This window comes from Petaurus breviceps, unplaced genomic scaffold, assembly GCF_028583685.1.
Source record: "Petaurus breviceps papuanus isolate PSGF00001 unplaced genomic scaffold, PetGlider_PUasm1.0 176, whole genome shotgun sequence".
Lineage (NCBI taxonomy): Eukaryota > Metazoa > Chordata > Mammalia > Diprotodontia > Petauridae > Petaurus > Petaurus breviceps.
The window spans coordinates 7984012-8010087 of NW_027185771.1; the positions used below are offsets into that span (position 1 = coordinate 7984012).

A 26076-nucleotide genomic window follows, 5' to 3' on the forward strand; every position below is an offset into this window, starting at 1 on the left:
CCAGTCCTTGAGTCAGGAGGACCTGAGTTCAAATCCAACCTCAGACACTTAACACTTAACTAGCCGTGTTACCTTGGGCAAGTCACCTAATCCCAACAGCCTTGCCTTCCCCCCTCCAAAAAGCAAAAAATTAAATTAAATAAAACATGGGGGGATGTGCCAATTTTTTTTCTTAATTTACATGATGCTCACTGAAGTAGGAGTCACAAATATGTTAGACAGGCTGGTTTCCCTTTCAGGGACAAGAAGACCATTCTTGGGATTATCAGTAGTTTGGTTTCCTTTAAATATAAAATGCAATCTATGGTGAAATCATATTTGAGATCTTCCTACTGTCCTGCAGGAAATACTTTCCTGACCTATTTTGGCCAGTGAATGCCAAGGATGTGGGAAATAACATGTTTTATCTGCATTATTATGTTTTTAAAACTTTTATCCTTTGACACTAATAAAGTAGCTTTTATTGCATTAGCCAGATCATGAGGGCCTTATTGCATTCAACTCCCAGCATGAATCACTGGAATCTGTCCTGACCACCAATCTCATATATCCAACTGCCCAAAGGACATCTCAAAGTAGCTAGCCAATAGAAATCTTAGACTCAACATGTCCAAAACCGGACTCATTATCTTCTCCCTTAAAATGTCCCCAATACTATCAGACATCGCCATCCTCCCATTCACCTAGGCTCCTCACTCTCACTTTCATTATCCAATGATGCCAAGTCATGTGACTTATACCTTCCAAGCATCTCTTATATACACTCCCCTTCTCTCTCCTGAATCTCCCCCCACCCCTCTGGGGCAGGCCCTCATCGCCTCACGCTCAGATCACTGCAATGGCCTGCTGCCTAGGCTCCCTGCCCAGAGTCATCCTTCATTCAGCTGCCAAATTGGCCTTTTGTAAGCCTAAGTAAGTCGGTGCCATCTCCCTATTCAGTAAACTCCGGTGACCCCCATCACCTTCGGGACCATCCTATTTGGCTTTTAAAGCCCTTCACCACCTGGCTCCCCACCCTTTCAGTCTTCATACTTTGTTCTTCTCCACCTACTCTGCAATCCAGGGACCTGGGCACACTTGCTGTCCTTCACACACATGATGTGCTATCTACCTTTTCACTGGCTGTTCCCCAGCATCCCCCCTGGAATGTTCCTCTTCCTTGTCTCTGTCCCTGGGCTTCCTTCAGATCTCTGCTTGAGTTCCACCTTCCCCCTCAATGAGAACACTCTCCCTCTGAGATTACCTCTAGTTCACTCAGGGTGTTTGTATATCTTATGTGTTTATAGTTGTTTACATACTGCCACCCCCATTAGAAAGTAAGCTGTCTTTGCCTTTCTTTGTATTCCCAAGTCAGGCACAGTAAACTGGCCTAGAGTGATGACTTAAGAAATGCTTGTTGACCAAAAACAAAACCAAACAAGGGGAGGCTAGGTGAATAGAGCATGGGGGCCCTAGAGTCAGGAGGACCTGAGTTCAAATAAGGCCTCAGACACCTAACACTTACTATCCATGTGACCCTGGGCAAGCCATTTAACCCCAACTGCCCTGCCTTCACCCTCCAAAAAGCAAAAAAATAAAAAACAAAGAAATGCTTGTTGACCACAGTGACCCGGGTTAGTTAGGTTGGCTTAGAAGACTCTCTTCTCCTAAAATTATGCTTTGTCCCCACACCCTTAGGTGATATTCATTCTGAATATCAGGACAAGAAAAATGGACCCAGAACCTCAGGTGCCAGGTATAGGCTGGCCATCCTCTAAAGACGATCCACATGAAATAAGAATCCCACTTGTCCATTTTCCAACACTGAGCACACTGGTGAGATTTCACCAACAGCTAGCTACGTGAGCAAAACAGTCGGAAAACTCCTTTTTCCCTTCAAGACTTCAGAGTAATTTACTAAGACAGATACCTCATGCTCCTCACCCCAGCCCCACCTGCCCCCTCTGGGCATCCACAAAGCCAAGTCTGATTGGAAAAATAACTGAAAAATTCCAACTGTGTGGAAGTGATGAGCCTTTGCAAAGTCGGCATCTGTCCTGGGGCACCCTGACCTCTGAGTCAGTTCTGGGTCCAATGCTACCATACTTTTTAGCTGTGAGACTTTGGCAAAATCATTTACATCTCAGCTTCTGCAACTACAAAGGAGCTCATGCCACCTCTTGGGACATGGCCTCCTTGAAAATGTTAACATCAAGCAATATAAAGAAGAAAAAGCTTTGAGAGTTACCAATGACCGACAAAAGAAGCTACTGGTAATACTCCTGGAGTTCCAGAGGGATCATTTCAAACAAAATAACCATTCCAGTTACCAAAACAGGAAGACTCAATTACACAAAGATACACAAATAAGTACATGTAATTAAAAATCTAAGTCTGACAAACTAGCAAGTTTAAATAAAGATGTCAGAAATCTGTATTTAAATCATCAAGGTTTTTCCTCAAACTATCATGCTTAGCTAGGGGTAGCGGTGAGGTCTCTTCTGCAGCCCTATCTCTTTAAGATGCTTTTTTATTAGCCTTATCCCCACCCCACCCCCAATCCCAACCCTCCCACCCTGGCTCTGGAAGCCAAGTTGGGTCACAAAGGCAAGCCAAGTTGGGTCACAAAGGCACGCCAGGGGTTCAAAGCGTCAAGAAGTTCTCTAAGTAGCAGACAAAACAAACAGAAGGCTCTGTGGAAGACAGCATTCAGTGCTCCCAGACAGGAAATGCACAAGTACAACTGGCAGGAGAGAACACAGGCCATTCCCAACAATCAATAGCCCCCCAGCAGAAGAGTCCTCCTGGTGGTACCGAGATCAGAACTCCCTTTTCTTCTCCCCTTCCCACTTCTCCCTTCTCCCTCCATTGTCTACTGCCTAGAACCACACCCTCCAACTCTTCCCTTTCCTTCTCACTCTTCCACTTAATTTTTTATTAATATTTAATTTAATACTGTTTAATAATTAATTGTGATTGTCTTATGTTTAAAATTCACAATTATCTCGTACATTTTGCACATACCTACAGATCTCCATTTCATCTCACTGTAAGGCAAGAAGGTAAACGTGCTCTCTGAGGACGGGAGTTTGTCATTTATGTATCCCAATGTCTAGCACAGTGGCAGGTACATAGTAGGTGTCTAATTAATGCTTGTTGACTGACAGATTCTAACCATGCACATTGTAGATGGGGAAGAGACAGTTTGAGCAAAATTAACCTTGGTGAGAAGGAACAGGAAGAGATTAAATAGCTAAGGCCACTTGTGATACTGACCACTTCATCCTCAGTGCTGGCCCCACCACTCGCACCCCATCCCATCCTCACTACTATCCCCAGAGGCTCTCTAACCCTAATTCCAAGGCTCCACTCTGCTTTTCACTCCTGACCCCTGTTCCAAATCTTAGGATGAATGACTGACTGGGTTAGCCCCTCTGAAATGTACGTCAGTCTCAACTCTTTAATGCATCTTTCTAGAGTATCCCAATACCAATCATTATTAGCACTTGTGGTGAGCTCTAAGGGGAAAATATAAGAGAAAAGGGGAAGTTGTAGGAAACCTTTTTTACACCACCCTCCCTTTTGCCTTCATTTTCTACTGTTGCTGTCAATAAACATCATCTGAAAGCCTGAAAAGGGTTTTGTGCATAGTTCAAGGAAGAGAATAGGCAAGCGGGCCAGAAAGGAGAGAAATTCTGGCCAGAAGTGACAGGTAGAAGAAACCAAAGAGGAAGTAGGTGGTCCTGACCCCTGAGCCTCACAGGAGAAAGAGTTCAGCCAAAGAAGTGCCCCAGACAAAGAAACATTCCTGGGGCAATGTTAGAACATGATGCCATGGTCACCCAAGGGCCTTCCTCTTCTAGGCCCTCTCCCGGATCCTCCCCTTTATCTCCTAGCACCAACTTAGACCAGAGTTCTCACATCTCTCCTATATCTCATAAAGCCCCACAATCCTAATACTAGGGAGCTAGTATTAGGAACAACAGGAAGATACGGTCAGGGAATTCCAAACCAGATTTCAGAGTGCATTTACCCATAGAAACAACATATGCCAATTAGCTTCTGGAGTCATAATGACAACCCAAGTTCATTTAATAATTTTTCCAATTATAAAGCACCTTCTAAACAACCCTATTCCATGGGATGAGTGACAGAAGGTTCCATAACTTAATCATCATGCAGAAAAATGTGCTCCAGGTTCCAAACAGATGATTTAAAAAGAAATTTTCAGGAACACACAACATCATAAGCTGGGGACGGATGGCCTGCGATGTCTCTGGTTCTAGAGATAATATGCCTGAAAACTAAGAAATGAACAAATAAACTGAAAAAACATGCAGGCCTCTCATACTCTCCATCTGTCTCCAGGCCATGCTTTACAAACCTTTCAACAGAGTATGTGATGGGAGCTTATGTAATATACTTACTTTACAAATAATATATAGTCTCTAAAAATGCAGGAATGGAGGAGATACAGCACCCAGACTATGCTCATTTACAGCAGAAAAGTGAAAGATGACAATGATTAAAGGAATACAGCCTGTGATACTGTTACAGGCCATTCATATTAGCCACGAAGCATTAAGAAACACAAGGGTCTGGTCTGGTTTGTCCATATTTCATCAGGGGGAAACTTCCATGGGAAAATCCATCTATCAGTGAAAGCCTGCAGTATCTATACTAGGCAGCCATCTAGTATAGCAGATGGAAAGCTAGATTTGGGGACAGGAGGACCCGAGTTCAAATTCTGCCCAAAGGTCTAGTAATAGCTGTGTGACGATGGGCAAGCACCAGTCTTCTTTACCTTCAGTTTCTTCATCTGTAAAATAAGGATCATATATCAACAGCTATCTCATCTCCTTGTTGGAAGGACCCAATGAGATCTTAAAGCACTCTCTGTCTTCTCTCGTGCTTGTATTATGTTGTCTAAGTGTATCTAATGAGCTCTAATGGGATGGCATTTAATACAGATGAAATGAAAGTCATTACACTCTAGTACAAAAAAGCATCCTCACAAGCTCAAGCTCTGGGAGGCGACTCTGGGAAAATGTAAACTCCTTAGAGACAAAAACTGTCTCATTTGTGGCTTTGTATTCCAGGACTTAGCACAAGACCTGGCAAACAGTGGGCGCTTAATAAATGCACATAGCATTGAAGTGAAGATCTGTGGTTGACTGTGAGCTCGGCATGGCTCGAGAGTGGGGAATGGCTGCCAAGAAAACCACTGTGACATCAAAGCAAGAATAAGAGAAACCCAGTGTGCAAGAACAAGGGAAGACTGCCCAGGCTGGCCATGGTCACATCTGCTGGGGAGAGACTTCAGGCAGGAGCTGGACTGGAGGGCCTGGTGGGCCTCTTCCAACTCTGAAATTCTGGAATTCTCCATCTAAATCCTCGATCTCTGATCCTTTCATGCTTCTTTATACCTACCATTTTCATATTAATGAAATTCAGTCAGCTCTATTAATGCCACATACACTACAGCAAAAAACACAGAAATTACATGTTCAAAGTTCAACTCTGCCTTGTATGACCTTTTAATTGAAATTTATAGATATTTTTGTGTTTAAAATAAAGTTTCTATATGGCCCTGAAATTGCTGACAAGAAAAATGAATGACCTATTCCTGTTGGGAATCTTACATATTTATGAGCTAGCATACTGTTTATTTTTCTAAGGAATTCCACATCCATGAAATAGGTCAATAAATTATAACAACTGATACAGTAGACATTTTTGTTCCTTCTCAAAGATCTGTAGACTCTGAAGGGAGAAAGAGGAGTGAAAGAGGCCTTCAATCCCACAAGTAATTATTAAGCACATCCTATGTCCCAGGCATTGTGCTGAAGACACAAAGACAAAAACAAAACAAAAAAAAAAAGCACTTGCCCTGAAGGAGCTTACAATTAAGGCGGTGGGGAAGGAAGGGAGATCGTGGACAGGAATACAAAAATGCAAAATACACACTTAGTAAATCTTAAGTTGTGCTGCTAGGAGAGGTGGCCCCTAACAATTAGGAGACAGAGTAGTGTTTGGAATGCAGGAAGAAAAGCTGTGGTGGAGAGATCTCGAAAGGCCCCTAGATAGGCAATAATATGAAATGGAACCTTGAAGGAAGTTAGAGATTCTAAGTCCTTGAAAATAATGATCTAATGAAACTTAGTGTGAGCAAATTTGAAGTCTGACACTTGGAACCAAAAACTCAACTGTCTGTGGTGTAAAATAAGGAGGGTATGGAGGTATTCAGTCATTCATGCAAAAAACATCTGGGTATCACAGTACACTGCAAGCTCAAAAGGAATCACAGTGTGGAAAGCACCTTCCATCTCAGGTGGTACCAAAAGGAAGTAGAATGCCCAGGTCTGGGTAGAGGATAGTCTCACTGTGCCCTGCCCTGGTCAGACCACATCTGAAATAGTCTATTGAGTCATGGGCACTCCATTTTAGGAGAAACACTGATAAACCAGAGAAAAGGCTTGGTTTCAGAGGGCAACCAGGATGGTGATTGGCCAGGTGATAGACAGGAGAAGGGAAGGGAGAAGCACATGGTAACTGTTTCCCAGTATTTGAAGAACGATCCCACTGAAGAAGGACTAGAGCTACAAAATCATCACGGCCGAGCTTGGTCCCACAGGAACCACATGAGAATTCATTTCCCTTCCCATCCAAAACCGTTCATTGCAGACATGAGGGGCCATGAGTATGGAAAACTTCAGAAAAGTCAGACTTCTTTTTCACATTAGTTAAGAACTTTCTTTTATCTTTCCTCCTTAACTCAAAGACATAACTTTAACTTAAAGATATAAGACATGGCTCCTTGGGAAGGGTCAAGGAATCTTATAAAGATATCACTAATTTTTTTTTAAGGGTTTAGACTTGTTCTGCTCAGCCCCAGAAGACAGAAGTGGGAGCAGCATGTATTAGTAGCAAAGAGGAAAATGGAGGCCTGATGGACCTTTTAAAAAATCCTCCTAATTAAAGTCACACACAAGTAGAATGAGCTCCCTTGGTAGATGTTAGGCTCTTGAAATAAAGAGAGGTCTGCAAGAAAAGACCAGATGACCACTTCTCATCTATATTGTGCAGAGAATTCTTGTCCAGGTAAGCACCTTCTGAACTCTGAGAATCTATGACTCCAAAATTCTATCTCCGTTCTAAGTGATGAACGCAATGCTGAGGGCTCCATTTTCAAAATTTTATCTCTACTAAATACAATATAATTTTGAAAAGATAATTCAAAAAATGGCTGTAAAGTGAGGTAAAAACTACCAAGACTCTGACCTGGATCATATTCACCATATATCATTGATGAAGGTTCTGTTTTAATGCCACAGAAAATTGGGCAACAGTTGTCTTAAAAATCACCTCATAAGGGAATCAAAGGAAATGGAATCATTCAATGTTAGTGTAGTCTTAACTCAACAAGATGACTTTCATTCGTTTCCTCTACCCCCTTTAACACCCACTAGGATAGGACATACCTTCCGAATTCAATGTAATCAAAGTAACATTGTTTCCAATGTTCTGGCTTCCTGACTGTCCACTATTGGAAACAGAGTCACTGGCCTCTGATCCACTCTCCCCGTCTTCATTGTGACTATCTTCATGGCCTGGAACCTTCACCACTATGGTGTTTTGCCTACGTGCAGGAACGGCACTGAAACAGAAACAAAGCAAACCCACATCTTGTCAATCTATGGAATAAAAAAAAAGGAGTCTAATACTGAATCATTGGGACGTTTTTTTTCTTTAAAGAATAAGTTTAATACTTCATACAGATCAAAGCATTTCCCTGTATGGTACCACTTATCATATTATGATCAATAATAATAAGAAGGGGTAAGTAACGAGGTCCACGCTACTAATGTCAGAATCAAACAAAAGCCATCCATTGAAAAATCTAAGGATGTCAATCATATTTTGAAGATAAGAAAGTAATGCGTGCACTCTCTGTGACTTATTTGAAGTTCTAGTTTCATCACCAAACAAGACAGGTAAATTGATTCTATGACAAAACATAAAACACTGGCTCCTCATCCCCAGGGCAGCCCATAGACAGTTAACAAGTGAAAAGAGCTCAAGGAGTTTCAGTTTGGGTTTTTTTTTACCCTCTTTCTCATTCTAAAATACCAGGTTGGGGAAAAAAAAAAAAGGGGGGAGGGGGGTGGCAAATTCCGCTGAGTCAATTCAGTGCAAGACATCAACCGCTCTAACAACTGCTGCAGCATTTGAAATACTGATGATCCCAACACAATCAAAGAGAGCAGAAAGCAGATAATAAAACAGCAGATAATCCACTAGAAGAAGGTTTTGCCGAGCACTTCAGCCATCTCAGCATCAAAGAGAGCAGACGTTTAGAGAGACAAAGAACTAGGAGAAACCAGATGACAGCTGGGACCAGATTCTGACATCTTCTTCACCCTCTCTTAATACCAGACTTCTACACCAACTCCTTTCTAATCCCTTAACTAGCACTGGTAAATAACAATGAGATTTCTGGAGAGGAAGAGGTTTTGTCACTTTACATGACAAAACATAGAGGGGACTGGCTGGTGTGGCATGGGCTGCTTCTGGCCCACCATCTTAGCAATGCTGACCATCCAAATTAGGGCCCTTCTTGGGGGGGAAAGAGGGGATGGGGAAACAGATATCCTAACTTATCTCACTGATAGTCAGTGAGACAAATCAACCCTTCTCATTCCAAGTCATTAACAAAGCCGACTGAGAGGAAAGCTCGGGGAAATTGTCACCTCCTTTCCTATCCTAGCCATTCTCTGTTCTCCACAGACCCAGCTGGTTTCCCAGAGTATTAGGTCAAGATAATAAAGATACACTAAAAGTGGGAGAGGAAGCAGTTTGCTAATAGATAAAAGTCTGGTAGAAAAAGCAACCCAAGGCTTTATAAGGCAGCAGATGGAAAACTAGAGGCAGAAAAGTTATCTTTGAGAAAAGAATGGAGGAAGCAAGTTTGTCATAGTTGGGGTGGCCAAAAGTAATTTACCAGAACATAACAGTGATAACTGTATGCTTTTTCCTATGCCTAAACATTCTGAAATTTGTAATTTTTAACTAAAAAAAATGTTATTTGAAAAAGTCGTAAAATAGATCTGCCTGCCAAATTCACTGAAAAGAAAAATAAATGGTGTAAACATTTTAATATTGCTGCTATTGATTCAGAAAAATGGTTAGCATTTAACTGTCTCTGATGCTGGACAATTTTCTCAACAAACCAGTGGGAAAAAAAATACTTCTGTGAACAAGATGAGTAATCTCATACTACTGTTGAGGAAATGTCCAAGCAATTCCCTGAACATTTTGTAAGAACTCAATATCTTAGCTAAACTCAGAACTTAAAAAGTTCCAAAATTCCCTATTGACCTACACCACATCACACACTTTATAGCATGAGTCACTCAGGACAATGGCACTCATAATAATTTAACCATATTCTAATTTCACAAGCAGTCATACAAAAAGTCTGTGTGGTTTCTTAATTTTAGACAATTTCAATGACTGTAGCAATATAAATACATTCTGGTTTTTTCCTTAGCACAACAAAAAATAGACATGATCTTGAGTTTGGTCTGTTAAATATCATGGGGAAGAGACTGGTAAGAGTGTCAAACGGAAAGAGAGAAGTGGGGTTGGTGCTGTAGCTACTGACTTGCTAAGGATATTTTCCAGGGAATCCGTTGCCCTGCTCAAAGGTTCTTCTTGCCCAACCATCTTGGCTACAATGGAGTTCTGCCGATCATTGTTCAGTATTACTGTAGTCTGGGGGACGACGCTATGAAACAAAAATCACAAAGAAAAAATAACTTAAAGAAACAACACGTTAATCGTACATTAGATTAATCTAATAAGGTCAACTCTCTATTATCTGTAGTAATTGAACTAAATTAAGGAATAGGAAATCCAAATCTGTCACTAACCTTTAAAAAAAAACCTTTCTCCCCACCTCCACCCCCAAAGAACCCCACAAATAGTATATTGGTTGGCAAAGAAAAGATATTCCAGGACTGAAATTATTCTCCTTCTCTCTGCTGAGATAAACATGATTTAACACTACCTTTATTCAACAAACTCTGAAAAAGCTTCAGAAATTTACTGTAACCTTTACTCAATTCTATCCCAACTATCCCTTACAATCCAAGGCCTAAAGTTCTAATTGATTAAATTTTTTACCTAACCGTTCCAAGAATTATCAATTTTTTTGCAATTGGATCTAATTTTATTAGAATGATACAAGTTGATGAGTGACCACTAGCAGAATAACATTGGTATTTTAAACTGATAAATTCTATGAAAATGTCTTTAAACCATATAACCAAAGAAACTTCAATTTTCTTCTCTGAAGAGAAGCAACATATGTAGTAATTTTATCAGATAAAATAGATTATATTCCAAGATTAATTAATTTTTGAAATGTGGAACTTCCATAAAGAAAAACTATAGTAAAAACATTTTCAAAACTAGACATAAATTAAAGCTTGAGGAAATGATCACTAAATTGCTAGGGGGTAGGGTAGGAGGAGGAGGTAAATAAAAATATCCTCAAATAATTACCTAAGTTGGGCATTTTGGGACACCACCATCTAAAACTGAAAAGAGTAAATTCATTGTTCAAATAGCAAGTTTAATATTACAATAAATCAACACTAGCCTTCACCAAAGTCTTACCCTACCTCATTGTGATATAGATGGTGATGCCGGGTTCTTAAAATCTATGTCACTGGAAAGCAAATTCTGAAGTTTGTACTCAAACTAGAAAGGCTTTAGGATGGGGGATTGGTAAGGCATTCTTTAATACTAGCTTTTTAAAGTCTGGAAAGACTCATCACCAAAAGACTGGCAACCACAACTTCTTTCAATGACTACCTCCTACAAGATTTAAGATTTACAGTGATGAAGGAATACTCCCACCAATTAAATCATTGATCCTTGAAGTACAGGATTAATTAGGATTACAAAGTAAAATTCCCTACCACATTTTCATATATACTTTGTCACAAAAGCCAATTTCACAGATGGCATAACTTGGCATCTGAAAAAACCTCCAAATTATGAGTTAGTTCTACGCTAAAAAATAATCTTAATTTGGGGCGGCCAGGTAGCACATCGAATAAGAGCACCGGCCCCAGTGTCGGGATGACCTGGGGATCAAATCCAGGCTCTGATACTTAGCACCACACCCAGAAATAACTGGCCTGTAACCTTGAGCAAGTTACTTAACCCCAATTGCTTAAAAAATAATAATAATAATCTTAATTTTAATCAAATAGGTTTTTAAACATTAATTTGGTCTTACTATTTCTGTAGTGATATCTTTTTTTAAAGGTCCTTATGTAAAAAATTATATATTTGTAAAGCACTTAGCATAGTGCCTGACACAAAGTAGCCTCTTAATAATCACTTATTCCCTTCCCTTTCCATTCTTATATTTTCACCACCTTACCATCAAAAATGCATCAAAAACCCATTGGAAAAGGACTACGTACTAACTTTACATTAATGCTTTAAGTTCTGTGACAATTCATTTCATTGGTTTGTGTAATCCAAAGCACAAATAATGCCAAATACTACTGACATAGACTCAACCCTGGCTCTGTAATCAGAAAACCAGGATTCAAATCCCCCTTCTCCCTCTACCTGTGTGCTAGAGCTTGAAGTTACAAAATGCAAAGAATGAAACAATCTCCACTTGGAACGACCTCCAACAACTCTTCTAACTTTACATCTATGATCTTAAGTCACTTTTTGTTGTTGTTCAGTCTTTCAGTCATTTCCAAATCTTTGTGACCTCATTTGGGGTTTTCTTGGCAAAGATGCTGGAATGATTTGCCATTTCACTTGCCCAGGGTCACCCAGTTAGTAAGTTTCTGAGGCCAGATTTGAACTCAGTAAGATGAGTTTTCTTGACTCCAAGCCCAGCGCTCTATCCACTGAGCCACCTACCTGCCCATTTATGTATATGCTATATCCTAAAACTACAGATAAGCTCCTTGGTGGGGTAGAAATTGCGGAAAGGAGGGGGTGTCTTTCTCATCAGCACAGTTCTTGTATATAGAGACCATATCACATGTATTCTCTACAGTTTTGAGCACACAGAAGTGATCAGTTAACATTTACTGACTAAGAATATTTTATTTTTTCTCCAATTACAAGTAAAAACAATTTTTAACATTCATTGTTAGGTCCAAAGAAAATTTTGATAGCACAATGGTCTGAATATAGAATTACCTACTGGGTTACTAAAGACAAAGAATTTACTTCTACTACTCTCCTACTGACCAACCCACAACCAAAGTTTTAGAAATAAATACACATTAGTATTAATAAAGCACATATCTCTATATATTAGGCTGATGAGTCAAAGTGAAGAGAAGACTTCATAGTACAAAATAATAGCAGCCATAGCTACTAAAGAACCAGAAAAGAAAATTCTTGCCCCCAAAGCTTAGCACCGTCAAATAGCTCAGGATCAGAAACAGTTTTATCATGTAGAAATAACAAAATTCATTACCATCTGCTTTGATGCTATACCCTAAAGACCAGTGGAGGTTTCCATTTGGAATGGGGGGGGGGGAAGCAGGGGGGGGGGAGGAAGAAAAGAGTAGAAAAAAATAGGTCAATAGTAATCCTTTCACAAAGGGGAGGGGGGGATCCCTCTTCTTTCCAAAATCACTGACTGATGTTTCAATGGCCATCATCCCATCCAACCACATTTTTAAAACGTTGATGATAATAGATGATAGCAAGCTCCTGGACCAGACATGTACCTGACAAGTCAGTAATGGAGAGAGGTCTCAGTCATGCTGTTAGGATACATGCATAGCTGCTACATGCTGACACTGCTAAAGCCTCAGACTTCTCATTACTGGATCCTTCAGTCCCTTATTAGTAAACAGGAATCTGAGAAGTGAATTCTAGTTAAAACACGGGATCTCTGGAATAGGACGACGTTCCCAAGTCCTAAGAGGTGCTCAGACCTCAATACAGGGTACTAAACACCCTGCCAGACAGTCTATGCCAAGAGCTTCTCCTTCAACAATCCTGGAAAGTAGGTAGAGAAAGTCCTATTACCCCATCTGACAAATAAGAAAACTGAAGTTTAAGTGACTCCTGAAAGTCACACAACTAGAAAGCACCTGAAACAGAATTCAGAAAAAGGTCTCTTACTTCCCAGTCTAGCATTCTTTCCCCTCCACTAGGATCAATGATTTCATCAATAAATGGGAAAGTGGGTGATAAACACAGAAGGAAACCAAGGAAGAATTTATAAATTTGCTTTATCGATTCTTTAAGAACTGGACAGACAGCAGGGGCGGCCAGGTAGCACAGCGAGTAAGAGCACCAGCTCCGGTGTTGAGAACACCTGGAGATCGAATCCCGGGCTCAGACACTTAGCACCCACCCAGAAACACCTGGCCGTGTAACCTTGAGCAAGTTACTTAACCCCAATTGCTTAGGGGAGGCCAGGTGGCTCAGCGAGTAAGAGCACCGGGCTCCAGTGTCGGGATGACCTGGATCAAATCCGGGCTCAGATACTCAGCACCATGCCCAGAAATAGTAACTGGCCGTGTAGCCTTGAGCAGGTTACTTAACCCCAATTGCTTTAAAAAAAAAAAAAAAAAAAAAAAGAACTGGACAGACAGCACTGACTTCTGAAGCAGAAGGCTTAAGCAGCTTTCTATACTATACCCATAGAGCCAGCAGAGACAACCCTATACATCTTTTCACTGATGACTACCTATGAAATTATATTTCTTGTGTTACGAACTGAAGGCACTGCACTCGCCCAAAAATGACTTACTGTCAAGACTGTTTGTATGGAACTAGGCATTCAAGTGTTATTTAACTTCCAATGTAATGCATGTAATTATAATATGATCAGTGTTAACACATAGTCAGCTACACTAGTATCAATCAATATCTGCTATGATTCTTATAAATAATAGCTGTTATGTATATAATGACAGCAGGTCATCAAATTTTTTTAAGTTTCTGGATTACTTTACTTTGCCTGTGGGACACCAGACCTTCCAATTCAACAGAAATGCACATACAACTTTAATCTTTGCCCTAAAGAAGAGTAAGCTTGCTCTAAAAACATATTACTAATAAGAGATAGAAAATATGGCAAGAAATAGAGAAATACAAGTAACTTACAATTATACAAATATTTGTCACCATAGGTTTACAGTTAGCAGTCAACCTGATGACCATCAGCACACATATTATAAATATTTATTAAGCACTGCACATAGTAATCGAAGAGGTTAAAAGTTCAGATCAGAGGGTGGCTAGGTGGCACAGTGAATAGAGCACCAGCCCTGGAGTCAGGAGGACCTGAGTTCAAATACAGCCTCAGACACTTGATACACTTACTAGCCATGGGACCTTGGGCAAGTCACTCAACTCTAATTGCCCTCCAAAAAGCAAAAAAAAAAAAAAAGTTTAGATAAGACAGAATCCCTGCCTTGGGGAAGTTATGAGTCTAGCATTAGGATGACATAGAGGTCATTATGATACAAAACACTTCAACAGAAGTGCATCAGAGAACTAGGAGTCAGATAAAGGCTACTGGAGAAAAACATTATAAAAGGGGGCTTCAGAGATGGCTTCATGTAAAAGGTGCCATTTCACTAGCGCTTTAAGGAATAATCCTCCAGCCCAAAAGCCTACCCACCTCTTCTCCACTCCTTTAAAATTCAGAATTCACATAAAAGCATGAAAATGTAACACCCCAGTTAAACTGAATTAATACAACAATAATCATTTCGAGAATCAGATAATATAATTATTCAAATGTCTTGTCCAAGTCAAGGAAAATGCTTGGCTTAAGAGTGGGAGAAATAGGACTCATTAGATTAACCTTTTCTATAAAAAATCTTAGTGTTTTAGGGACTTAAGAGAACATCTCGTTTTATAGCTGAGAAAACTGTGGCATTAAATGGATTGTGAACAGTGACCCAGCTAATTTCCTAACAGGTCAAGGGCAGGAATCCAAGTCTGTTGGCTCCAACTCCAACACTCTCTTCCATTTTCTTTGCTTTCTAAAACTTGTGATTTGGGGCAAAAGACCAATCGATTTGAGACTATAGTTAAATTAAGGGTTGGCAACTTACATGGAGAGGTTGACAACAGGAGCATCCTCTCCCTGGGCTAATTCAATTTCTAGACATGTCCTCCTGAGAGAACTCTGTGTTCTTTGTATTCACTCTTAAGAATTTTCAGATTGTGATTTTAAAAACACAACCGTGGAAATCTTCAAAGCCCTCCAATAAACTGGTTATGATACCTTCCTAGAAAAATGAATGGCAAATTACATGAATGCTGCAGGACAGCCACGTCTAAATGGGAGCAACTGAAAGGACCCAAATCCAAATTAGCAAGATGCCACACCCTCTAAATTAATCAGGGATAGGCCAGGAACAGTATACTCATGGACAAATCTTTTGTCTCCTCAATTTTCTGTTTTTTTCTTTTTCACTCCTTCATGGAAATCCCAATTCAGGGGAAAAAAAAACCAGCATGAGAGGATTTTAAAAGGACAATTTGAAAGAACAAAAGCCTCTCTTCTTTTCCTATAGGTCACCAACAGGGCAATACCTAAGCATCAGATTTCCTAACTATGCAAAATTCCAATATTCCAATTAAAGAATTACTTAACCATCCGTTCTAATTTCTTCCAGGTGAAACTTGAAGATAGAAATTTCAAGGTCACTGACTAGAGGCTCTCACAGGCTTCTGATCATTTATTTTCCAGACCATCACCCTCCCGGGCTTCCTAACCTCTACTTCTGAAAACAAGGATTCATTGAAATACAACTGCCTAAGGTGGAATCACTTTGCACAGAGGGCAGGGAAATGCAGAGGGGGAGCTTAGGATGAGTGTGAAGGATAGAGTACTGCAGTTGGACCTTGAAGAAAACTAGAGTTTCCAAAAGGCAAAGGTGAGAAGAGAGAGCTTTCCAGTCATGGGGAATGCACTAGCTAAGCAAAGTCATGGAGGTGGGAGATGGAAGGTCATATATGGGGAGCAGCAAATAAAGCAAGTTTGGCTGGTATGTAGAGTGTGTAAAGAGAAGTAATGTGCTAGTAGTAATGCTAGCTAACAAGTAGCCTGGAATCAGATTTTGAAGGGCTTTAAATGATATACAAATGACATTCAGGGAATCCAATCAGGAAATCATTTAAAAAGTAGAAATGAAAGGTAAGCAGAGCTTCAACTAAGAGAATTAAGATAGAACTGCGGAGAAGTAAACAGATACAAGAAAAGCAACTGAAGAGGTAGAATTTTTAAGCCATGACAACTGATGGGAATGGCTTGTCATCAAGTGAAGATTCAAAAGATTCAGAGCAACAGATTTGAAGGTCTGACTGGATGAAAAGGGGCCTACAGTAAGGTCTGGTGACAGGGTAGTCACTGGGACAAATCTAATAAGATTAGATTTATCTCTACTAAAGATAAAAAGGACTAGAGAAAGAGAATTTGGGATGCAAAAATAATTTTAAATGAATTTACAAATAAATGAATGAATGAAAGAGGAAAAAAAATTCATTTCACTAGTAGAAGATGAAGCAGATGTTGTTAGACAGCCATTCCTCTGGCTGAAGGGTTCCAAGTTCCAGGGGAAGGAGCCTAGCCAAGATGAAACAAAATATAAAATGGTAAAGATGGAAAAATTAGGTTGATAAACTAAGGAGATAAATACTTCTAAAAAGATTAATATGTCTGGAGAGAGATCTCACCCTAGAGAAGTTCCTGTAAACTAAACAGCAGAGATCAGTACTTAAATTGCTCCTTTTACCAACATAGCCAAAGCCCCAAATCCTTGACTCTCTATATCCAATAAACACAATGGAAAGACCAGATATAGGTACACACATGGTCCTAATGGGTATATAGCCAACAGTGGTTGGAAAATCCCAAACCATACAGTGGCTTAGAGCCACCCTAGAGATGGATCTAGGCTAGAAACTATTCTGTAAAATCGCTGCCCATAAATTTCCAAAACAGAATAAATACTAGAAAAGTTCGTATAATTACAAAACTTTTTAACCAAGCAAAACTGCATTTATTAAAAATAAAATTCTAGAACTCTAATTCCCCAATTCCCCCCCCCCAACAAAATCCTGATAATTCAGAATGTAAAAACTCAGCCTAGAAATACCAGTGCAGATATAGCAACTCAATATTACTACTAATCACCATGGGGGGGAGGGGGGGAGGGGGAGGGGTTAATTTGATGGTTCCAGGTAAAGTTTCCCAACCAATAAGTCAAATTGCTCCAACAAAGTTTTACCAGCACCAGCCCGGAATCGGGAGGACCCGGGATCGGTTCTGGCCTCAGATACTTAACACCCACACAAAAGAACTGGCCGTGTAACCTTGGCTAAGTTACTTAACCCCAAGTGCTTTAAAAAAAAAAAGTTTTACCAGAAAGTTTTGAAACAAAGCAACATAGCTGTTCAAATAATTGTCTACAAGATCTAAAGGGCTGAAAAAGACTTTGCAGTTTTCTTCACACACACATCCCTCATTTTATAGCTCGTTCCATAATGATCACCTACTACACATAGCATTTCCTCTACTAAAACATATATAATGCAAGAAATGTCCTCAATCTATTCATTTCATTATCAGTATGCTAAATATGAGATTCTCCTCTGCCAACAAAGGCAAATGTTACAAATAAGCAGAAATTAAAACAAAAGGATGATTCCCAGGTTCTTTTAGGACAGATGAAAGAAGAAGGCAGAGTTGGTTTCATCACCTATCCAAAGGTAACAAGAGCCATCATTTCAAGGGACATCTTACCTACCACTGCTCATGAGGTACATAAGCAAAAAGGTCACTGTAAAAATGATTGACTTACAATGATTTAATTTCTTTTCTTTAGTATTATTTTTAGATTTGTTTTCGAGAGGTTTTAAGTCCCCATGCTTAAAATGCCTAGGTCTAGATTATCTATAAGCTGACTTTGGGAGATGTCAAAAGTTTCTATCACTACAAATTTTTTAAATCCTGCCTACACAAATATCAAACTCTGATACCTTCCTAACTCCTTCTATTTATATCTCTATACCAAAAACCAGGAAATGGACTCAGAACTCATTTACATACAACTATCTATTAAAAAAAAAACTAAACAAAATCCAGGAAAAAAGGAATAAATTACAGCTAGATTTGCACAGCTGATCTAAGTAGGTTAAATATTTCTCCTTAGATATAGTACACAGCAGAGGATAAGAGGTAACAGGGCAATTAAAAGTGATTCAGAAGGGGTTAACTGTTACTACCAGAACTAATAAATGAGAGATCTAGCAGTAATTATATATGAGAATAACATGGTGGTCCTTCAGGATCCTAGATATGTGATCAGAACAGTCTTCTGTGATCAACAGGTTACATTAAGATAAGAATATTTATATATGTACTTTTCTAAAAAATTTCTGACCACACCCAAGATTACATTGGTAAGATGCACCAATTCAAAGCAATGAGCAGATACAATGTGCTCTGCTCCTGCACTAGATAATCAGGACACAACAACAACAACAAAAAAGTCTCTGCCCTCAGTGAGCTTACAGTCTGCCAGTTTAAAAGAACAGTTGCACAGATAGGTTAATGCAAAATACATTCAAAGAAAATATAATGTAATTGGGGAAGAGTGAACCAGAGCAGAGAGTCTCTCCACTAAGGCAGACCACTACCTTCAGTAGCATGTTGTTGCTTAGGATCTGGCAGTGCCCTGGTGGCAATAAGAGACCATGTGACTTGCCCACAGTCACCAAACCAGTATGTGTCAGAAGCAGGGCTCCTATTCCCAACCCTGACCCTTCCTTCCCTGACCCAGCTCTGTCATGCCATCCACCTATAGCATTCACTGGGAAAGGATTCATCTATCAATCAGCAATCATAGGTAAGGCCTAAGTGCCTGCAAAATATCGAGTGAAAAGTAATCATAACAGTTATTATACATGTGTCCCAATCCCTTTCTTCTTTCCCAAGAAGTGGTGAACAGCTGACTTTTGGCTATCTATGAATTTTAGATATATTCATTTTCAATATTTTACTCATAATATGTATTTACAACAGTATCATTTTAGAATAAAGAATGTTAGTATTAGATGGGATATGTATATATAAGCAAAATTCTGACATTGGTTATATAAAATAACATATAACTTGGCACAGACTAGATCATCCTTCACTAATTAAAGACATAATTTTTCCTTCATGAACATGTCAAGCAATACAAAGCAACATCTACTTACTTAAGTTCTAGAATTAATATACAGTGTTCACCTGAAGATGAAGTGAAATAGGAGTGGAAAAAAGCCTCTTTTGTTTAAACATATCCTGCTCCAAAAAACGAGGCAATGAAAAAATCTTTATCACAACACAGTGTGAAATAGACCTCTTCTTAAATTTCCAAAATACTCAGGGTGGGCAAAGTCTCTTGGAGGACAAGGTCTTTATTTCTCAGCATTCAAGGTTCCTGCTGACCTGCCCATGAAGGTGGCAGAAGAGCCAAGGGTACAGTTCACTGGAATTGCCAGTCTATTGACAAATCCATGAAATGTAGGAATGAGATCATTTTCTTTGAGAAATTAATGCTATATTTTCACCGATACAAGTGAAAAAAAAATCACCCTGACTAAACTTAAAATAGTTTATGATGGCTTAGAACATGAAAAGAGCTTTCACCATTCCCATCCTCTGAACATGCTGGAAAATGTCAATGATGAAAGTTAAGCCTTGGCAGAAGACTACCTTTATTCACTATCTCATCCACTGAGACCCACCAAAGTGACCAAGGTCAAGGCATGCATAACATAAATAAATAATGACAGAATGGCATGGCTTCAACTTCCATTTTTCTTCAACATAATATGTGAGGTTCAATAAAACTGCTGATTTCCAAAACCAAAATAACACTTTATCAAAGACAGCAATACATGTTACAATTTTCAGTCTTTTAACTGTAACCCAAGAAAAAAAAAAAGGCCCAAACATAAGAAAAGGAAGAAACCTACTAAATAATATTAATTCATGTTTTTATAGCATTTTGGGATGACAAAGTACTACTATCCCCACAATAACCTTCTGGAGTAGATAATCCAAATATTTTTATCCCAGCTTTGCAATTGGAGAAACTAGGGCTGACAGCTTAGGAAAGTGACCACTGTTACATGGCTAATAAGTGTCAGTCTATTATGCAGGTATTTTGATTCTGAATAATTTCCACCATAGCAAAATCCCATTTTAAACTCTCTGAATAACAAATATAATGTAAGCTGCCAAGCAAAAAGTAACCTAGTATTTGAGCTGCAGCTAGCTTTTAATTAAAATTAATTAAGACAAACACTGGTGGAGCTGTAAATTAATTAGTCCAGCTGCTCTCACTGCTAGAAACAGTCCAGGAACAAGAGTCCAAGAGCTCTGGGCCTCCCAGCCCACTGGACCTGTTTCTAACACCATTTTGGTGAGGAGGTAACACAAGTGGAAAGAGGCCACCCCATCCCCACACCATCAATACTGACTGCCAACCAAGTGCCACAGAAGGGCAGGTAAGGCCAAGAACTTCAGAATCAGTAGTGCCCTCAGTCCAGCCCTGCCTGTTAGCTGCAGAGCCCTATACCCACCATCACCAGGACAGAACTTGGCAAATGCCTCTATGAGAGCTGCAACCCCCAGACCTTCTCAGACACCACAGCTACTGACTACACAGAAAAGTCAGTCTTCATCAAAGTCACAAGTATTGTTGGATGCTGCAGCACACACAGTTCTATCAATCAAAGTGGTGGTAAAGAAGGCATTACCAACACCTTGCTGCCTTGCCCTTGTACCATAGAGCCTTTCCATCAGCTCTGCAGCTGAACCCTCCTATGTGTACTGTCTCCTCTATTAGAACGTGAGTTTACTCTTGATGAAATTCAAATCTGGACCTCCCAGAAGGGAAACAGAGGGCCAGCACCTAACATAGCTCTCAGTATTCAATAAGCACTTAATAAATGCTTTTACATTCATTTATTCATTCATTCATTCATTCATTCATTCATATAAGAAAACAGTGTGTATTTATCTAGCAATTTAAGGCTTACAAAACATTCACATATATTATCTCATCTGATCCTCACAATAATCCTGGGAGGGAGGTACTGCTATCACTCTGATTTTACAGATGAGGAAACTGAGGCAGAGAGAGGTTTAACTGACTTGCCCAGGGTCACAGAGCTCATAGACATTGGACTAGTGCTTTAGAAAAAAAAAATATGACAGGGCAGCCAGGTGGCACAGTGAATAGAGCACTGCCCCTGGAGTCAGGAGGACCTGAGTTCAAATCTGGCCTCAGACACTTAACATGAAACTAGCCGTGTGACCTTGGGCAAGTCACTTAACCCCAACTGCCCTACCTTCCCCCCCGCCATATATACACACACACACACATAGTATTCCAATAATAAAATCTGAAAACATGGTTTCTGGGTTACAGTCTAAATTCTTTGAAAGACTACCCTCAAATTTAAGGTGATGAGCAGGAATTGAATTCAGGTCTTCTTAAATCCAAGTCCAGCACTTTCCACTTACACTTCACTGACTAAAATGCTCATATGCCCTTTGTTGGAGCAAACCTACTACTGAGCATGTGCATACCCCAAAGAGGTCAAAGACAGAAATTATGGGCTAACATCTAACAAGACACTTATAAAAGTGCTCTTTGTGGTAGCAAATAATTGGAAATAAAGTGCTTGCCCATCACCTAAAAAAGAGCCAAAGAACTATGGTCATGGGAAGGTAACAGAATATGATTATGAGGGAAGAAATGACCAGTGGAGGATTTCAGACCAAAGCAAAAAGAGGTGTCTGAACAGACCCAAAATAACAGTCTGCAACTGTTTCTTGATTGTCTAGACTTAAGAAACAAAGAGAAAAAATGTTAAGGATGCAAAGCCAGGCCATTAAGTAGCACAGTGGATAGAGTTCCAAGCCTGGAGTTAAGAAACCTGAGTTCAAATCTAGCCTCAGAACTTACTAGTTTTGTGATCCTGGAAAAGTCACTTAACCCTGTTGGTCTCAGTTTCCTCCTTTGTAAAACAAAAGCTGGAGAAGGATATAGAAAACCAATCCCCAAGAAAATTCCAAATAGAATCACAAAGAGTCAGATACAACTGAAACCACTAAATAGTAGTTGTCAAATATTTACCAGAATACCATTAATGAGACAAACTAATAATGAAACACATCTCCACCTTCTTTCTCACAGCAGACAAAATTTCTGTACATATTGTTAAGATACAGTCATTGTATTTAATTGTTTTTTTTTCTTTTCATAAGGGGTTTGATCTAAAAGGGAGAGAAGGGGTTATTTTTACTTTTTCCCCAGAAGAGGTTGTGATATAAAGACAAAGGTCACTGATAAATATTATTTAAAAAACTAAAAAAAATTAAATTATGACATGTTTATTACCATAAAGAACATAAATTCTCTGATCCCCATAGAACATCTTTTTATTGATTGTTTTTTACACAATTAGGTAAAAATTACTTACACAATTAGGCAAAAATTAATGTAACACTGCAACTTGGCTAAATTTTGTCTTTATCTCCACTGAGATGCTTTCACAGATGGCAGTGCCCCATTCCCTGAGCAATCTGCAACAACTCAGCTCACACTCCATTAAGGAACGCGGACAGACTGCTTATCAGGGCTGTTGCCCAGCTATTACTTCAGTTGAAGGTGTAAATGCTCCTTGGCAAGCTCTCAAATGAAGCAACGACCAACTAGGAAATCTCAGTATCTTTCATATGACACACTTGGTGTATGGGAGATGCCCTACGTTGGTTCCCCCACCACCCAAAGCTCGAGACTACATCACAAAGGGAAGGTATTTCTTGGCTAAACTAGCACTCAGCTTCTAGGATTTTGTAGAGAAATCCATGTTCTAAACGACAGTGAAAAGGTGATGAAGCAACTAAAACCACTACTTGGAAACATGAACGAAAAAGACTAAGTGTATTAAAGTCAACCCCTTCAGATAGGTATTTCTATGGTTTCCAAAGTCTGTTTCAGGGGCGACTAGGTGGCACAGTGAATAGAGCACCAGCCTTGGAGTCAGGAGGACCTGAGTTCAAATCTGGACCTCAGAACTTAACACTTACTAATTGTGTGACCTTGGGTAAGACACTTAACCCCAATTGCCCTGCCTTCCCCCCTTCAAAAAAAAAAGTCTGTTTTTAAGGTTGTAATTCTTTTTTGTTTTGTTTTGCACAGTTGGATGCACAAATTCGGATTCTTTTTTATGTACATATCATTTAACTCTAAAGTTCAAAAAGATAAGTCTGGATTTTGTTGTGTCTGTAACATATATTTTTAGTCTGTTTCTAATATTAAGGTGTTTGTCTTGTTATAAAGACAAAATACAAGTAACTTCAGAATGATCTGCAGCTTCTTGATGAAATTCAAATCTATACCTCCAGGAACAGGGCCACAGAAGGCCAGGGTATCCCAGTGACAAACGAGATTGAAACTAGAACAAAAATTAGTTCATCCCTAATATACCCTGCTAATGAATAATATTGACTAGACCTGTGGTTTCACTGATACTGTGAAACCCTTCTTACTCACACAAGCCAGCACCTTTAGATGCTGACATTGTCTTGAGCACTGACAGATTCCTGCCCAGGGTCACCCAGCCAGACTGTCAGAGGTGGCACCTGAACCCAAGTCCCAGGTGGTTTTGAGGCTAGCTCTCTCTCCACAGTACCATGGCTTCCTTTGCTAACTATAAAATAAATGCTAATAAAGATCACAAACACACATTAAAAGTCAAGAAGAAACTACATTTTCCTACTGGTTGTAAAGTCACAGGTTCCTTCCTGTGTCTATTTATCTTAGAAAACTGGCAAAGAATTTGGTATCATGGAGCAGCAGAGAGAGCACTATGTTAGGGCCCAGGTCCCGTGGATCTCATGGGCTCTTATCCTGGGTCAGCCTATGACCAGGGGACTCAGACCTCCTTGGTCAAGGGACTCACCTGCACAACAACCACAGACTCGGAAATGATGAGCTCCAAGGTCACGTAAATCAACCCACAAGTGACAAAGAAACCCCACAACAAGAGCACTCAGTGGCCCAACAGCCTGAAGACCCAGCAGCGAGGGAGAGAAGGGAAGAGTCTATTCCTCTCCCCCTCCTCACCATCCAAGTTCACTTTCACAGTGCTCTAACCATTGAGAAATGTTCCCTCACATCAATCCTCAACCTGCCTCTGTGCAACTCTGTAACACACTACTCGTTCCCCTGAATACAGACTCCCTTTGCTGATAGAAGGTACTGGGTGGGTGCTAACCGTACGCTATAATATCCTACTAACTGAATTTAGGAAACATTTAACGGGCACCTACAATGCATTAAGCCTGTGAAGACATTATGGCAGGGGTAATTAAAGAGCCACACGAAGGATAAGCTACTGGGTACCTGCTTGTGTACATTTTACACACAGAAATAGAGATACAGATGTAGAAATAGATATGAGTAGAGGAAAAAGCAAGAGGAGTTTTCAGTGTGAGAAAGGGCACTGTTTATTCCTTTGAATCCAGTAAAGACTACCCTCAAAACTCAATTGGGAAGAAGGGAAAAAAAAAACTATGGTGTTATACTACCAGATTTTACAATGGCGATCTAAACTTTGCCGACTTTATAAAAAACCTGATCAGTAATGAAAATTTTTTGTTATGTTTATTGCTGTATGCTGTTAAATAATTTTATTTATTTAGTATTTTCACATCTGTAGTCATTAAGAATGTAGGGCAACTAGATGACACACTGGATAGAGTGCCAGGCCTGGAGTCAGGAAGACTCATCTTCCTGAGTTCAAATCTGACCTCAGACACTTCCTAGCTGTGTGACCCTGGGCAAGTGACTTCACCTTGTTTGCCTCGGTTTTCTCATCTGTAAAATGAGCTGGAGAAAAAAAGGCAAACCACTCCACCATCTTTGCTAAGAAAACCCCAGATGGGGTCAGGAAGAGTTGAACACAACTGAAAAACATTCTTCAGGAAAACTGGTAGACTAGTCTCCTGCATGGCACCATGCCTTGAGGAACAGAGGGGGAGTTCAAATTATTAACTTGGATTTTTATAATTTCACATGATCTTCTGGGATTTAGACCTAGAATAGGTCTTAGAGATTATACAATTCAACACATTCATTTCATGAAATGAGGAAAATGAGGTCCACGGTCACCCAGCTAAAAAACAGACCCCAGATTCAAGCACAGATCCTCAGATTCCAAACCCATTGGTCTTTACACTGAGCTATACTACCCTCGTGTCTTTGGGAAATGTCTAACAAATTAATCTGGTACAAATTTATGATTTAAAGTTCAGGTTGCCACATCTAAGAAGATTTCTGTATTATGTTTCATTGACTCTTTTTGCATCTTGGGTTTGTCATGTACTTTCGAGGTCAATGAATAACGTGTGCAATTTATGAATAGAATATGAATTTGAATTTTTTTTATGAATTAGAATAACTTGTTTGTGTTGCATGTGGCCTGCTAGTGAACAAGCATTTTTGGAGCTCCTAATGGTATGAAAGATGGAAAAAAAAAAAACCAGTCCTACTTCTTGAAGACAGAGATGACAATTTCTTGTTGTGAAGAAATAAAATTCACACAAAATTACTTAAAGGGATTAACAAGCTATCATAGTGGCTGGGACCAAATCCTTCCCTCAAAATTCAAAGTAGTCCTTGGTCCTTATTCACTGCAAAGTGTGAAACATTTTATCTTTGTTGACCAAAAATTTTAGTAGTTTCATTATCAGATAAATTACTATTATCAGATAATTGATGGAATAATGAAATAATGTTGCTTCCTATTGTTCAAAGGCTCAATTCAATTTTAAAAAGAAGTTGTACCCTAAAGTACTGATAAGAATTTGAAGAAACCTGGGATATTTGTAATGATATTATATATTGTTATATATATTATATATATAATATTGTTACAAATATCCCAGTACATATATACATATGTACTCGCTGACTATAATGAGAAAATGAAAATTATACATAAATATAC

At 39.4% G+C, this 26076-nt stretch overlaps 1 protein-coding gene across 11 annotated transcripts in view; it reads right to left on the bottom strand.

Annotated features, from left to right (window-relative positions):
* Positions 1-26076, bottom strand: part of BANP (BTG3 associated nuclear protein) — a 271124-nt gene that overhangs the window by 187964 nt on the left and 57084 nt on the right. For 7 of the 11 annotated variants that reach the window (XM_069085590.1, XM_069085583.1, XM_069085579.1 and 4 more), the window contains exons 5-6: positions 9644-9766; positions 7461-7636 (exon numbers count right to left, since the gene is read on the bottom strand). In XM_069085590.1, coding sequence (XP_068941691.1) covers positions 7461-7636; positions 9644-9766 — 299 coding nt within the window. The remainder of the gene's footprint in view (positions 1-7460; positions 7637-9643; positions 9767-26076) is intronic. The other 4 variants (XM_069085586.1, XM_069085588.1, XM_069085587.1 and 1 more) reach the window with 1 other exon arrangement.